Source organism: Homarus americanus, unplaced genomic scaffold (assembly GCF_018991925.1).
Source record: "Homarus americanus isolate GMGI-L3 unplaced genomic scaffold, GMGI_Hamer_2.0 scaffold45562, whole genome shotgun sequence".
Taxonomy (NCBI): domain Eukaryota; kingdom Metazoa; phylum Arthropoda; class Malacostraca; order Decapoda; family Nephropidae; genus Homarus; species Homarus americanus.
In genome coordinates, this window is record NW_024744839.1 from 3262533 (window position 1) to 3278228 (window position 15696).

Consider the following 15696-nt stretch of genomic DNA (forward strand, 5'->3'; position numbering starts at 1 on the left):
TATCATTCTGCCAAATTCTAAAAGATATACTAGGTCTCACCATTTCCTCTAATAAGTCATGGAAGCCACACATCCTCAACATTGCTAAAGCTGCCTCCCAAAAGTTGGGAATGCTGTACAGATGCCGTTGCTACATCACTCCTGAGCAGTTGCTTCAAGTATATACAGTAAGGGATGCATTCGTCCTAACTTGGAGTACTGCTCTCATATCTGGGGTGGAATCAAAGGTATTTCGTCTTATTAACTCTCCTCCTTTAGTTGATAATCTTTCTTCCCTTTCTCTTCGGTGTGTTAAAAAAAAATTGGCTGATAGACAGATCACATCACCAAATTCTCTCACAGACGAATCTCGCTATCACTTGAATATTTCTGATCCGCGCATATCTGTAAACAGATTGGGTTTATATCTCCAAGGTCTTCTCTGCCACGTACAAGGTGAGGCTCCATGACGCGACTATTGAAGGTGACCGTAAGTTACTTAGTAAGTGTGCACATCACGACCAGCTAAGATTCTCATTCCTCACTGGCTCGCTAGTGTCTCCATTTTTTTTTATTAGGCACCTACCCTACATCCTTGTGTAAGATGACGCGCAGAAGCGTTTACAGCGCCCAACAGGTAAGCATGCTAAGTTCATGCTTGCCTTATGTCTCATGAGTTAAGGGCGTAGAAGCCTGAAGAGTCAATGGTTTATGTCATCAAGTTATTGGAAGCTCCAACAACTCCCTGAATACGAATTCGCAACTTTCGACTTACACCAGGTACCTACTTTACTGCTGGGTGAACAGGGACTAATGGGGGCGAGGAAGTATGGCTAAACAACTTCCACCGGCCCGGGAATCGAACCCGTGACATCTTGCTTGCAATGATGTTATTGATGTAGTGTCCTTGACTCCTTGTTGATGCTTTATCGATGTTAATGTATCGAAGTTGGTGTTGGTGTTTTATTGGTGGTGTTGCTGTATTGATGTTGGTGGTATTGCTGTTTTATTGATGTTGGTGGCGTTGTGCCTCCCGAAAGCTGGGATTGCAGTTGCTTCAAGTATATAAGGGATTCATTCGTCCTAACTTGGAGTACTGCTCTCATATCTGGGGTGGCTCTTCTTCTGTCCAACTGTTAGATAGGGTGGAATCAAAGGCATTTCGTCATATTGACTCCCCTCCTTTAGTTGACAATCTTTCTTCCCTTTCTCTTCGCCGCAATGTTGTCTCTCTCTCTCTCTCTCTCTCTCTCTCTCTCTCTCTCTCTCTCTCTTCTACAGGTACTTTAACGGGCAATGTTCGGTGGATTTGGCATCCTGTGTACCGCCGCCAAGGCCGTGGGCTCGTAACTCTCGTCTTGCCTGCGGTGCCCACAGTTTCTCTGTGGCTGTCGATCACACCAGAATAACCCATGATAGTACATCCTTCCTTCCTCACACATCCAAACTGTGGAATGCTCTGCCTTCTTCTGTGTTTCCATAATCATACAATCTGTCTCACTTTAAAAATTTGGTTTTCTGGCATCTTCGTGGTGTAGATTAATATGGTCTTCTTTTCTAATTTCTTTTTACTCTTATTTGTTCGCCCCCCCCCCCCTATAGGCCCCGTTGTGGTTCGATGACCTGTGCCCGGGTGGGGTATTCCCCGTAAAAAAAAATATAGGGTTGTTTGTCAAAGTTTTTGGTGATGATAGAAATTATTTACTTTTAATTATCAGTTTTTATATCTTCTATTATTCATCAACAGGTTTTGTAATTCTTTAAGATTATCACAATTTTTTTGTAATTAAGGATTTACTGTAATAATTTATAAATGACGTTTATTCTAAGCCAGGAGACTCAAGGGATTAATTGTATGAGTAGTTAGTGAAACATTTCGACACCTGGAAGTACTATTTTTGTTTTATATTTTAATTTTTCATGGTGAGGGTTATACAGTGTGGCAGAGGAGCTTGACTTGATGTTGGAGCCCCGTGATACTGACGCTGTAAACACGGGATATTTGGTACTCATTATTTGTTCTTTCATTGAATCTTAATGTTGTGTGTGTGGAGTATTTAATGTTTACACTCCTGAAAGAAACCTACCTGGTAATTTCTGTTTTTGCTCTTATTTTCATTATTGTTTATGTACTCGGGTTGTACACACACACACACACACACACACACACACACACACACACACACACACACACACACACACACACACACACACACTTTAAGCTCTTATGAAGAAAAAAAATCACAAATGCAGTTTTCGTCAATAACCTATTTCCTTGGAGGAACATGATGTCCAAGACCTACACAACAGTTTTACGTATTCGTGTTCGTCTCCCCTTTGCAGAGAAAAAAAAATCTTACTCGCGACTAAATTGACAAAGCAGATTTGAAGAAGATGTAAAATCGGTTTCTCGTCTTAGATGAAAATACGTTGATATTTTATTGTCGGAAAGACTATTTCAGCGCCGTTTAATTTTTGGAAATCGGCCCAGTAGTTATGGAGTTCTTGCCGTGTTGCTGTTGGTATAATGTTGTCGCAAGGAGGTATGCCTGATGGGGTTATTAATAGACTAGGTGTAGTGTAGGAGTACTGACTAGTGGCAGTCACTATACTGATCCTTGCAGTGCTTCCACACGGCGAACACTTCACCACACACTCCTTCAGAACATCAAATGCGTCCCTTGTCAATGGGGAAAGAGTTTCCAAGATTAATAATGGCTTCCAGCAGTTTGGTTCCTTTGAGTGAGAAGAGAAAGTTATCGGTCCTCTTATCACTTGTGTTGAATAGCTAAAATATGTGAAACTGACGGAATTTAATGAAAGTCGGTTGTTTGCATGGCAGTCACAACACCTTACCACACACATGCGGATGCACAATCTAGTATACAGTACACTGACCTGCCCTAAGCGTTTTCCTGCTTTCAACAGCATTTTATGATGTACAAACAGCTGAGGATAAGAAACATTCCAATTTTAAGGAATACAATGAATTCAAGGAAAAGGATTGAACCAATCGCCAAAGGCAACGCTACAAAAAGGAGCAGCAGTGACAAGAGCATACCGAACATTAAGAATTATAAGAATTGCCTTCAAATACAAAGATAAGAAAATGTTCCTTTATCTTTATAGGTACCTCTTACGGCCCCATCTAGACTACTGTACTCGTATACACTACAGTACTGGGCTTCAAAATATTCTTATATCTTAAGACTATCAAGAACATGGGGAGGGTGGGGTCTTATACAGGACACTGGCCTCCATTCTCCAGCATGGCCACCTCTAAGTGGGGTGGCCATTAGGTAATTAAGGTAAAATGAAAATATAGAGAATGTTATATTTAATCACCAGTAGAGGGACTGACTGATTAAAAGTGGAAGTACACATCCTGGTTGTGTATGGGACAAGGGAGCAGAGTTAGCGCGTGGATAACTTTTACTCTTAAGAAAATATCGGATTTCCAGCTGCTTTAAGTATAATCTCTCTGCATCTAGCAAAACATTCACTATTGTTGTAAAAGGTAACTATGCCACTGTCAAGATCGAAGACAAGCATCTGTGAGAATTGGAAAAATAATTGAAAATGTGAAGGACTGCACACATCCTTGTGAGACTGTGCTGTGCCAAAGTCATCAGGAAGGTTATCTGTGAGGCCACTCTGTTCAGCTTGATTCTGTGTCGTCGATCGAGGGCAGGCAACCAGGAAAGACATCATTCTTCAGCGCACGCACTGTAGTGAAACCTGTTTACAGCCAAACTGATATAGGATTTGTGAAGAGGTGCTCAGTCGACCTTGACAGGGAGTTGTACCGGGGAACATACTTTTATTTATTTATTTGTCAATATTAGTGTGTAGACCTATAAGTCTTTGGGAGCCAACATATTCCAGTGTTAGTATCATTCAGTCGTCAGGAGTCGTGTACGCCGTGAGAAGTGTCACGTACTGTTCATTATTTATGTTCGTCATCTCACTGTGAGTTATCAGTCAGTTTTTCTTAAGTGAAATTTCTAATCATAAATGATTCTGAAGTATCACCACCAGCTGCCACCTTCAACAGGTTAACTTTTTCAATGATAAACGCTATACAACAACCCTCCCTTCACACCTCAAGTGCCCGAACACACGAGCATTTGTGCAAATACTCCTGATGAAAGTATGGCATCAACATTGTACAATTACCTGACATTTGTTGGTCGCTAGTGTGAACGTTGATATATATATATATATATATATACATACAATCAACATCTCAACCCGCCAGGATTCGAACCCACGGCCCACGAGCCCATGACTGTGACCAGGGAACGCTAACCGCTGGACCACCAGGATACTAAAAGTGTTCATGGCGCCATAAGCTCGTTGAACAGGCTGTGTGAAATATAACAGTCTAGAATAGCTCTTAGTATACTGGTGGTCCAGCGGTTAGCGTTCCCCGGTCACAGTCATGGGCTCGTGGGCCGTGGGTTCGAATCCTGGCGGGTTGAGGTGTTGATTGTATGTAGAAGTCCGCGATAAGGGATCATAAAACTAATCTTGAACTGATAACTACTCAGAAATTGCGTCGTTAAAGTTGTGAACTAGCAAGTTTAAATTTAAAACCATTACTTATACTTTTTCTGCAAAACATTAAATAAGTATAGCAATATTTTTTAATCTACGATATCCATACATGGCGAGTGTAGGTGGTTCCGTAGATCACATGTACCGTTGAATATAAAAGCGAATAACAGAGCTTCGCGAAACTTTACTCTCCAACGCAGTGTTTGTTTGTTTGTTGTGGGGGTGTGAATGGAGGATGATGGCCTACACCACAGCCACAATAACTGAGGAGGTCCAAGTTAGAAGAAATAAAAGCTTGTGTTTGTTTTAGATGAAGTTTGTGGTTTAGTGGGAGTTCAGGTGTGCAGACAACAAAGCACTCTAAACGTTTCTGATGGTTCACACATGCAGGATTGCTATAAATGCACGAATGAACTGATCCACCATAGAAGTTTTTTTTTTCATTTTAAATATCAATGTATGACAAATAGCGTATTAAATTATTAGATGATTGTTTATTGCCATATTAAGGGATTCAAAACGAAAGAGCTTTCTTAGGCTAAAAAAAATAAAGCTCAATATATTTCTAGCAAAAAGTACCGACACTGCCTCCCGTGCATCAAATTGCACCAATTTCTGATGCTTCAAGATTTTAAGTGGGGCGGCTCACAGAAATCCCACACCAGCAGGTACATATACTTGAATTAAACCGCGAGCACATCTCCCTAAGACATAACAGATGCAGTTATGCTTGTTTTTTTTTATCTTATGACCCTTATGGCTTGCATTTGGAAAAAAAATATTTTGAAGTTCCAATGTTTGTTGCTAAGTATCCACCTAACTTATTTTAATATGCAACATTGAGTACAGTACATGCAGCCATGGGACGTCATCTACGATACACACACTGAATGCTCCATGACTAGGTGAGTTTACCTCTCCTCCCCGTGCAGCCTATCATTCACAGCTGTGCAGGTCGTCCGTGTAGACGTACCAGGTATTTGATCTGCTCTCTAATACCTTTACACATACTTTTAAAGGTTAGTTGTAATCGTCTAACTTATTAGTGTCAGTAGATTGTCTACATACAACTCCAGGACCCCTAGATAGTGTTGAACTTGAGTTTTCATTTTATCTATAAATTATTTCGGAGGTATTGCACCACTCATAGGCCGTATAATGCAGCACCACCCGAGGCCCCGCACGGGTACACTTGGACCTTATGTAGTGTTAGGGCCGCCTCCCCACTGGTGACCTAGCATCTCCCTCTTCAACATTGTAAGGATAAGCTCGGCTGGATCACTGGGTTAGCCACAGGTGCATTATCTGGGCAAACTGTGCGGTATAGCCCGAGTCAGGCAGCAACATGCAGGAAGTGTATAATGGAAGACTGTTTTTTGTATCTTAGATTATGCATCCAAGCTTAAAACAGTACCTTACAAATTACTTTCTTCCTTAACTCAATAGACAAGATATGATATGACCTTATCAATTTTACATAGTGACAACAATATCACGGTAAACTTGGACTTGAGATGTAATCGATCGAAACTGTTTTATAATTTAGATGATATTTAGCAATGAATTCACTTAAGGAAACGAGTTTATTTGACTTTTTATCTGCAGAGAGACGTGTGCCTGGCATGTGGGAGTGGTTGTGTGTGAATGGTGAGTAATGGAGGACCTGTGGGATAGAAAGTAATGGGCATCAAGGGTATCGAGCGAGGGACCAATGTTATGAGTACTTATATGGATGTCGGCAAGAGGAAGAACTAGGCTAGAAACTCAGAAACGACGGGATGACTTTGACCAAAATACAAAACGCGGAAATAAATAGATGAGATGAGAGGAATATCGAGCAGAGGGCCAAGCAGGGTTTGGTATAGTGGTATTGGGAGAAGGTAGCAACGAAAGATGGAAGGAATGACGGGAGAGGCCAAGGAGGAAGTGGAAGATTAGGGTGAGGGAGGTGCTTGATAGTAAAGTGCTAGTCATGCAGGAAGCAGTGAAGTGTATATGTTAGAAGAGCATGGCGTAGAGGGGTGTATGGGGAGTATTAAGCACACTACCTCCTGAAAACAGTGGCACTACCATTACCTGTTTTTATAAACATTCAATATACCGGGAGGGATCAAAGAGGTGAGGTTAGGTTAGTTCATGTTAGGTCATTTGCGAGGGACACGTCATAGGAAAAAAGTGTTTTAGAATTGTTTAAACTATTGATTACAAAGATAAAACTCCTAAGATTCCATGGTTGTGTGAAAGTAAATTTTTAACCCAATTTCAGACAAATGGCACAATTTTTTTCACTTGGCTGCCTCGTGAAAACATTTTCCTTTAAGTTGAACATAGAAATTTTATTTGTGGAATAACATTTCACTGCAGGGCGACAAAGTTCACATTGAATTTAAAGTTATTGCCAGTGGTTGAACTTGAAGTCACTGGTGCACGGCCATGGATTTGCAGTGTTTTGTTATCCTTCAACATTCTATTCACAATGTTTGTCTTCATCAGCTGTTGCACTGCCAGTCAAGTGAATTGCTTCCACCTTACCTGTTGTCCACTTGTGTTAGGCTCAGGATCACTGTTCCATGATGGTTAAAAAGTTAATGTAGTGAAAACAATCGGAAGACACGAACCACACATTAGCACATCACAAGGATCACTTGAAAGCCGACAAGGATTCTAGTACCCTGTATTAGAATCCTTGTTGCCCACCAGCAGCTGACGGCCCTACAGTCAGAACTTGGTATTCCGTTCCATTCGCGTCTCAACACCAACATAACCAATATCACCAGTCTGCATTCGATACTTTTCCTCTAAAATACTGTAGTGGCAATACGGCTACCGCGGCACAGGCTACGTCTCACCCACTACATCCTTGACCACCGAATGGTCAAGACGCCTGGCGCTCCTCTTGGAGCAGCCAGGTCAACTGTTATGTTGGCCCATACCAACTCCCTCCCCTGAACCCTCCTCCCCACCGGAATATCAACAAGTTCTCGCCAAAAGTTACAATTTCATTTAGGAAAGGAATGGAACCAGTGTTAAACAGAGGTGAACAGTGCTTAAGTCAGTGAGAACAACTCAACAGTAACAGTCGTACCCAAGTTAACCCTCACACAGTTGAGGGCTGCTACTGCCACCATTTATGAGGGCTGCTACTGCCACCATTTATGAGGGCTTGAACTCCCACCATTTATGAGGGCCTCTGTGTGCCAGTAACAATTCCTTTTACTCTTATATTTATCACCATTGGTAGCGTGACGATAGGAGGCTCGTGGGTAGGTGTAATGATAGTATCAAGCAATAGGGAAGAAATAACGGTAAATACTGTAGGTAAATAATAGACACAATTATACAAATACAAAGTTTATTTAAACATGAATATGAAATTAGAAGAAAGAATTATTTGTACTAACAGACGAAATCTAGTACTAGGCCCTCAGGCTCAACATACTCACACCATTACTGGGTGGACATATTCAATAACACTTCCAACCCTACTGGGTGGACATACTCAAGAACACAACTATGATAGTCATTTAGCACCATAAATACTAGGGCAACTGCCACTACAACACTCAGTCGTCAGGAGTGATACTCAAGCAACAGCCATGGGGTCCAGCCACCATGGAGTACTATCCGACGAACTCTGGAGATCCCAGTGGATTAATTCCACCACACAAATAGCCCTACTGAGTTAGACACTCATCCACCCATGATGGGGGCTGGTAGTGGTGTGGGGCTTGGTGATCCGGCGTCACCTCGTGGACCGAGCGTTAGGGCCAGACGAGCCAGCAATGGGGGCTATAGGTAGTCTGAAGTGTCTGACGGCCGGGTCTCACGAAGGTAACTGATCCTACTGGACCTCGGACATCTCCCCAGACATAGTGGATACAACATCCACGCTACAGACACGGCCAAGGCTGCGTTAGGGACCTGTATGGATGAAGGGACGGGCACTTACTAACGGGTGACAACAACATCACGTTTCAGGGGACGTTAAAGACGTAAATATGACTTCACTCAGAGCATATCAACTACGTTACTGTAACGCTTGCACAAGCAACTATTAATTGGGTCAAATCACTTAAAGAAGGGCAAATTACAACACAGAGTGGAATGGCATACCTGTATGGATGAAGGGACGGGCACTTACTAACGGTTGAAATGCCCGCGGCGCCCTCACTCAAACTAGGCCAGGGAGTCCAGCTACTCCTATTCCGATGAATTAATTTACGGTACACTCTGACGTTGAAATTGAGACTATGAACTCATTTTCATTCTCTACTATTATCTCAACTACCAAGGCTCTGACTCGGCTATCGAAAGCAAAATTAAATTGATTACAAAGGATTGGATGGCAACAGGTCCCAGCATACAGCGTCTGTTCCCATAGACAAAGGCGGGGGAAACAGAGAAAACGGGGGACGTTTCCACTGGGAGACTCAGAAGGTTTTGTGGACGTTTGAGCGTAATATGAATTCTTAAGGTTTTCAGGTTAGCTCTTATCATGACCATTACACAGTGAGGTCCCAGGTACCCAGTGATAACGGCCCGTGAGACCCAACAACAACCAGCGATGTGTTAATCCGTCTACGATAGGAAGGTCTGGGACCACACCTCACTCATATAACACCATCTGTGAGGGAATTAATACATCGTCAGGTCCCTCATAACACCATATGTGAGGGAATTACTACACCACGTCAAGTCCCTCATAACACCATCTGTGAGGGAATTGCTACACCACGTGAGGCCCCTCATAACACCATCTGTGAGGGAATTACTACACCACGTGGTCCCTCATAGCACCATCTGTGAGGGAATTACTACACCACGTCAGGTCCCTCATAGCACCATCTGTGAGGGAATTACTACATCACGTCAGGTCCCTCATAACACCATCTGGGGGAGGGGGGGAGTTACTACACTACGTGTTTGCTGTTCAACACCTACATTAATCTGTATGTTCACTGTATGTTCCTTCACCTTTCTCTAATGAAGGCTTTTGTTAAACCACCAATTTATGTAATAAGTCATTTATGTCCAATGTATATTTTCAGCCTTCGGGCTGCAGAACTTTTCAATAAACCGTTAATTATTATTATTATTATTATTGTTATTATTATTATTAGTCGTGCCGCTGCTCCCAACACTTTATGAGGGATGGACTTGATGCTGATTGATGGTCCTGGGTGGTATGAGGAGATACTTGGAACCGTGTTAAGAAGGGGAACACCGAGTTGCTCTTGATTCCGGCCGGCCACCCTGTGTAATGAGGGAGTGAGATCTAAACTTTTTAATCTCGTAAGTAAAATTCGGTGAAGACACAGCTAACCCGTAGAAAGTCTCCGCAGTGACCAACTCTTTCTAGGTCATTTAACGCGTTCTTCGGCATGTCAATCAGTATTCTCCACGATGGGTTTACTGCTTGGGCCTTGACCGTCTCCCACTGGGGCTGTGACTGTTCGTGTGATGTCAGACGGGAAGACAAGTACTTTTTTTTTTCTTACCAGGTATTCAAAAAAAAGTCATGGATGTAACAAATTTGTATCTCCTCAGAGACAACTAAGGGGGTAAGAGTGGCAGAATAAAACCAGAACAATGTACGAGGTGGGGGCAGCCATGAGGAGGGGAGATGGGACAACATCAAGACGGTTCTGGAGCAAGTGGTGCCACAATGGCTTCTCTTTCTGGTGTAAGAAGTACTTTTGGGAAGGTAAGCAAGTTTCCTATTTTTTCCCTATTTATTTTTATCATTTTTTATTATGTTAAGTTTCCTTTTAGGTTTTTATTTCCATGGCTTTATTTCTCCAGGTAGCTGTGGTTGTTTTGATAGATGACGACGTAGCAACAGTGATTTCCGGGATATGTTTTGATATGACCACCAGGAAGTTGAATGAAACACGTTTAAAGTAACCCGAGACTAACTTACACTAGTCTGGAGACTCCCGTTAGATTACAGTATGTCTGTTTGGGTAGCCCAATAATCCTCGTGATGAGTCGTAATTCGAACAAATAATGCAGCCATAGCTTTCAATGACACTTGGTATGTAGACAACAATAAAATTTAAGACAGCGACAAATGACCCTTTGAGCTCTGTTATGGTGCGGCAGATTATTTACCCACTTTGTGTGTCAACCTACAGGTCAGCTGAAACAAGGGGCAGTAGATGAAGGCAACGAAAACGTCACCAATACCAGGGGCCCCTTAAGCGGTTTGTCACCATCGAAGCGTAAACTTGTGGGACTGTTGATTCCTGCTGCCTTCTTCCACTTCTGGTACTGGTCCATCATGACCTACAGGAACCTCTTCTATGTTTATGAGACCAAGTATCCCATGTCCATCACTATGGTCTTTGGTTCCATCATTGCTGGTTAGTTCTCATGTGTTGTGTTGAATTATATTTGATCTTGTTTGTTTCAGATTTATCCATTTGATTAAGACATTTATGCTGTCTTCACTGCTAGTAAGTAATAATCACATTTTAATAGTGAAATCGGTTAACAAAACATTTTTAAAATCAACAGCTAAATTGATTTGTAAGTGATGTTAACTCTCATAACCTAGGATTCTGTTAGCGTCATGGAAGTACACTACATTTATGAAAATAGGATAAGGTTGCAAGTACAGGGAGACAGGAAGACAAAAGGTGGTTTAATGCTATTTAATGTAAAGTTTTAGGCGCATAACTCTACACAATGTGATAAGAGGCAGAGGGAAGGAATTTAATGTAATAACACATCACAATGTTGTAGTTAGGTACAGTAGCTAAAACAACTATCTGTGCAGGTGGGGGTTCATATGCTCCAAAGTTTTACGTGTGACTAGTGACAGCCTTCATATTCCAAAATTTATCGCCCATGGTCATTGTTTCCCACAAAAATTGTTAGAGCTACAAATACTATGTGGATTCCGACATTTTGTCATATCGACATTTTGGCTTAGAATTGACCCTGGTATACACCCTGCAATTTACAGTATGCAATTGAGAATCCCTCTAAATGCATAATGTATATTATTCATGCAAGTCCGGTGTCGATGCAGTGTAAGGTGCAACGAATTAAGGACAGACTATCCTAGTACTTCATTAATTTTGTTGTTGTTCACCCTCTAGTGGCCTTAGCAGATGTGTTCACATCCCACAAGAAGGCCCAAGGGTATCCATCTAATAAATCTTTTCTATATCCTTTGTTCCCTTCATTTGTATCCATATTCCATACTCGTATAATATTTGTGATTCAGCTAAAACACTAAATACTCACCTTTGCTTCTGTTACACTCTCTCTCCATATATTATTATTATATATTCTAAGTTAATTTCATACGTAATGTTTTCAGGAATGACGAGCGTTGGCGGAGGTGCAATAGCATTTCCAGTGATGACATTAGTGATGAAGGAGCCTCCAGAGATCGCCCGCGACCTGGCCATGTCACTACAAGCTAATGGAATGACAGCTGCATCATTCTCGATATTTTTTATGAAGGTTCATATAGAAAGACACGCCTTATTGTTTAGTTTGCTTGGATCTTCTATTGGTGTCATATTTGGTCTGGAGGTGATAGATCCTTTGCTAACACCACCCATGAAAAAGATGGGGTTTGTCAGCATTTTCTTTGCTTTTTCATTTGCATTGTTTCTGATCAATTGGAATCACAAAAGAACAACATTCAATAATATTCCAGAATTAAATTGGTGGAAAAGATTACTACTTTTTATATTTGGGTTTATTGGTGGAATATTCACCTCCTTTTCTGGTAGTGGGGCTGATATCTGCATGTTTAGTCTCCTCACTCTTTTCTTTAAGGTTTCAGAGAAAGTATCGACCCCTACTTCTGTAGTTCTGATGGCCATGACGTCAATGGTGTGTTGGTGGTGGAGGACTCTCGTGACAGGGGCGATGCCTCAAGAAAGTTGGGAATATCTACTTGTTGTTGTCCCTATTGTTACAATAGGAGCTCCATTTGGTGCTCTTATAGGCACACATTTCCATCGATTAGTGTTGGCCGCTTGTGTTTACATCCTTAACACTATGTCTTTAGTTTCTGCCTTTGTTATAGTGCCTCAAACACCTGTACTTGTTGGGGGTTCAATCGGTCTTATGGTGGCCATGTTTATTATCTATTCTGTCATATACAAACTTGGTGATCGCATGAATATGAAATACGAGAAGGCGAGTATAAAAGCAAAAGAGGAAGCAAAGATGAAAGCTGATTCAGCCAATAGTCTTACACAAAATGATGTACCAGATCACACTAGAGATAACCCAGCATATATAGGCAGTACAGAATATATTTCAAGAATGTAAATTTGAGGGTTTAAATAGTTTTTGTTCTTGATCTAGGAAACTACACATGGCCAAAAAAAAGCTTCGATGTAAATAAAATGGGTTTCCATCTGAACAAAAGAAGTTTCCGCGGGGTCAAGAAGAGGCTTCCATATAAAATGAATGGGAAACCAAATGGCCAAGTGGGTTTCAACGTAGCCAGTATTAGGTAAACAAATGCTAGATGGCATATACTGTAGGTTATACACGTGATATTACGCTTTCACTAAATCTTACGGATAGTGGGTGTGAGTTGTATTCATTCTCATGCAATTAGAATACTGTAGTTAAACATCATTAATTCATTATAGTAGATTTGTACCCGTAGATTGTAATGAACATACCAAATTATGTCCTAGACTGTTATGAAACGTGTTGTAAGTCATCCTTGTAAGTTTATATTCAGATTTGTACAGTAGGTTGGATACAATAAAGATACTTTTAAATACATATTTTCTCTAAACCGTTGTGAATGTTAACCTTTCTTCCATTAAGAGCATAAAGAAAAAAAATCAAGGCTATTTTGTGTCCGTGGAATTTAAATTTTCTTTTGTTAGAACCTGTATTTCTTAATTACCTATGTTTGTTTTGGACGGAAGGTTTGAAATCAATTCTTCACTTGCTTCTGACATTACTCGATTCTATTGCGCGTGAACTCTCCTCCTTTAGTTGATAATCTCTCTTCCCTTTCTCTTCACCACAATGTTGCTTCACCCTTTTTTATACAGGTACTTTAACGGGCAATGCTTGGTAGATGTGGCATCCTGTGTACCTCCGGCAAGGCCTTGGGTTCGTAACATTCATCTTTCCCGCAGTGCCCACCGTTTCTCTGTGGATGTCGGCCACATTAGAGTAACCCGTGCGTTATTGTACAATGCTGTAATGCTGTCTCGATTTACGCTGCTCAAGGATTTTGTGCTCCAAAATGTATTGTCTTTCACTATACCTGTATTATTGTTAGTCGTGGTAATGATAGTATATAACAGTAGTTGCTATATGTACTGTATATGACTATTACTATTAATTGGATCATTAGTGGTAACCGAAGTGCCTGCAATATTGTATTTTCCAACAGTTCGTAACAGACGTGACTGACTGCCCAAGCGGCTTACAAGCAAATCAGAGGCGAAGATAATGTAAAGTAGAAGTGGAGTTTTTTATTTATCATTGTTCTCTTAATACACTCACAAAAGACACTTCATAATTTCATAGGCTTGAACACTTGTGAGGTTGCATGTGATAAGCGCCAATGAGGGTTATTGTACCTTTTTCTGTGATTTATGTGCATGTCTCTATGCTGTGATTTGTGCTTGTCTCAATGTATGGAGTAAAGGATCAGGCTCAAGGCGGATGTGAAGAATGTAAAGAGTTTGGCTTCACAAGCTTGTGCAAAAACGCCGTTTTATAGTAGAATTATACGATGCTGGTGGTGTGAGGGGAGTCAGTCATGGTCACGTTGTTACCCTCCTTATCTATTTCAATTTTTTCTTTTGTTCTCCCAATCACTCACTCTTGTTTCCTTCACCCCTCTCCAGTCTGAAAAGGATATCCTAAGTATTTATTATATTAGATAATTTAGGAAAATTTATTTTGAACATTACAGTATTTTTTTGGTGTGTTTTATCTAATTTTATGTAGTGACATATTTCAGTTGTAGTAGTTATTGTCCTTCTACAGAATGGAACATTAACAAGGTTGGATCCAAGAAATTTAAGGTTCACAATATTAACACTTCGTAATAGGTGGTGATAATAGTTCTAATATCTTTACAAAAGAAGAGATCAGATTTTTCTTTTTCATAGGACAGTGGTCATGCCATCCAGCCGACATCTTTGTTGACCAAACATGGCCATACAGAGGCCATTTTTTGTAACTTTCGGGTTACTTAATAATATCCCATAAGTGCCCTCTGAGCTGTAAGTAATTCTAACCAAATATACGGCCATCTTGGAAGTGGTCGGCCATCTTGGAAGTTGGTGGCCATCTCGGTAGTGGACGGCCATTTTGGAAGTGGTCGGCCATATTGGAAGTGGTCTGCCATCTCGGTAGTGGATGGCCATCTTGGTAGTGGACGGCCATCTTGGAAGTGGTCGGCCATATTGGAAGTGGTCGGCCATCTCGGTAGTGGATGGCCATCTTGGTAGTGGACGGCCATCTTGGAAGTGGACGGCCATCTTGGTAGTGGACGGCCATTTTAGAAGTGGTCGGCCATCTTGGAAGTTCAACTCGTTGGCTGTGGGATTAGGAGTAAGAATTCACCTCTAATTATGAATCTCCAAATCAAATTTAAAAGCAATTGGGGAAAAAGAGGAGTCCAGGATTTAATATTCAATGGACAACAGACAGACACACACAGACGCACTGAACAATGGTAAACACTAACTGCCACACCTCACATGACCAGAATCAGGGGCGGATCCAGGAATATCAAAAGTTGTGGGTGGAGGAACATGACGAGTGCAGCAACCCCACCCAGATGTGTTTTTTTTTATCTGACCAATATCGTGGGCATTTTTAGGCTAATTTGAAGCCATGTGCACTTGATATTAGGATATATTCTGAAGTAAATAGTAAATACTTTTTACTGTACAAACACCCCGAGTACAATACTGCATTAGAGAAAAAGTACTGGAATTTTTTGATGATGGGGGGGGGGGGGTCAGACTCCCCTGCATCCGCCCTAGCCAGTATTTGCAGGACTCCGTGACCAATAAGATCTCTTGTTTCCATTTTCAAAATAAAAATCCACCATCTTTAAAAAAATAAGTTGTGCTTTGGCTTTTAAATTTTATGCCCCTTCAAAATTCTTGAGTTTCCTTTCCATTTATTACATTTTCTTGATTTTTA

At 41.1% G+C, this 15696-nt stretch overlaps 1 protein-coding gene across 4 annotated transcripts in view; it reads left to right on the forward strand.

Annotated features, from left to right (window-relative positions):
- The window catches only part of LOC121878132, a 30501-nt gene extending 17206 nt beyond the window's left edge, over positions 1–13295 (forward strand). Inside the window, exons 1-5 of one of the 4 annotated variants that reach the window (XM_042384141.1) lie at positions 5470–5555; positions 10084–10240; positions 10671–10898; positions 11864–12009; positions 12331–13295. In XM_042384141.1, the coding sequence (XP_042240075.1) occupies positions 10126–10240; positions 10671–10898; positions 11864–12009; positions 12331–12831 (990 nt within the window). In that variant the 5' untranslated portion in view covers positions 5470–5555; positions 10084–10125 and the 3' untranslated portion in view covers positions 12832–13295. Of the gene's footprint in view, positions 1–5444; positions 5556–10083; positions 10241–10670; positions 10899–11863 lie in introns of those variants that run through there. The other 3 variants (XM_042384139.1, XM_042384138.1, XM_042384140.1) reach the window with 3 other exon arrangements.
- The last annotated feature ends 2401 nt before the right edge of the window (positions 13296–15696 follow it).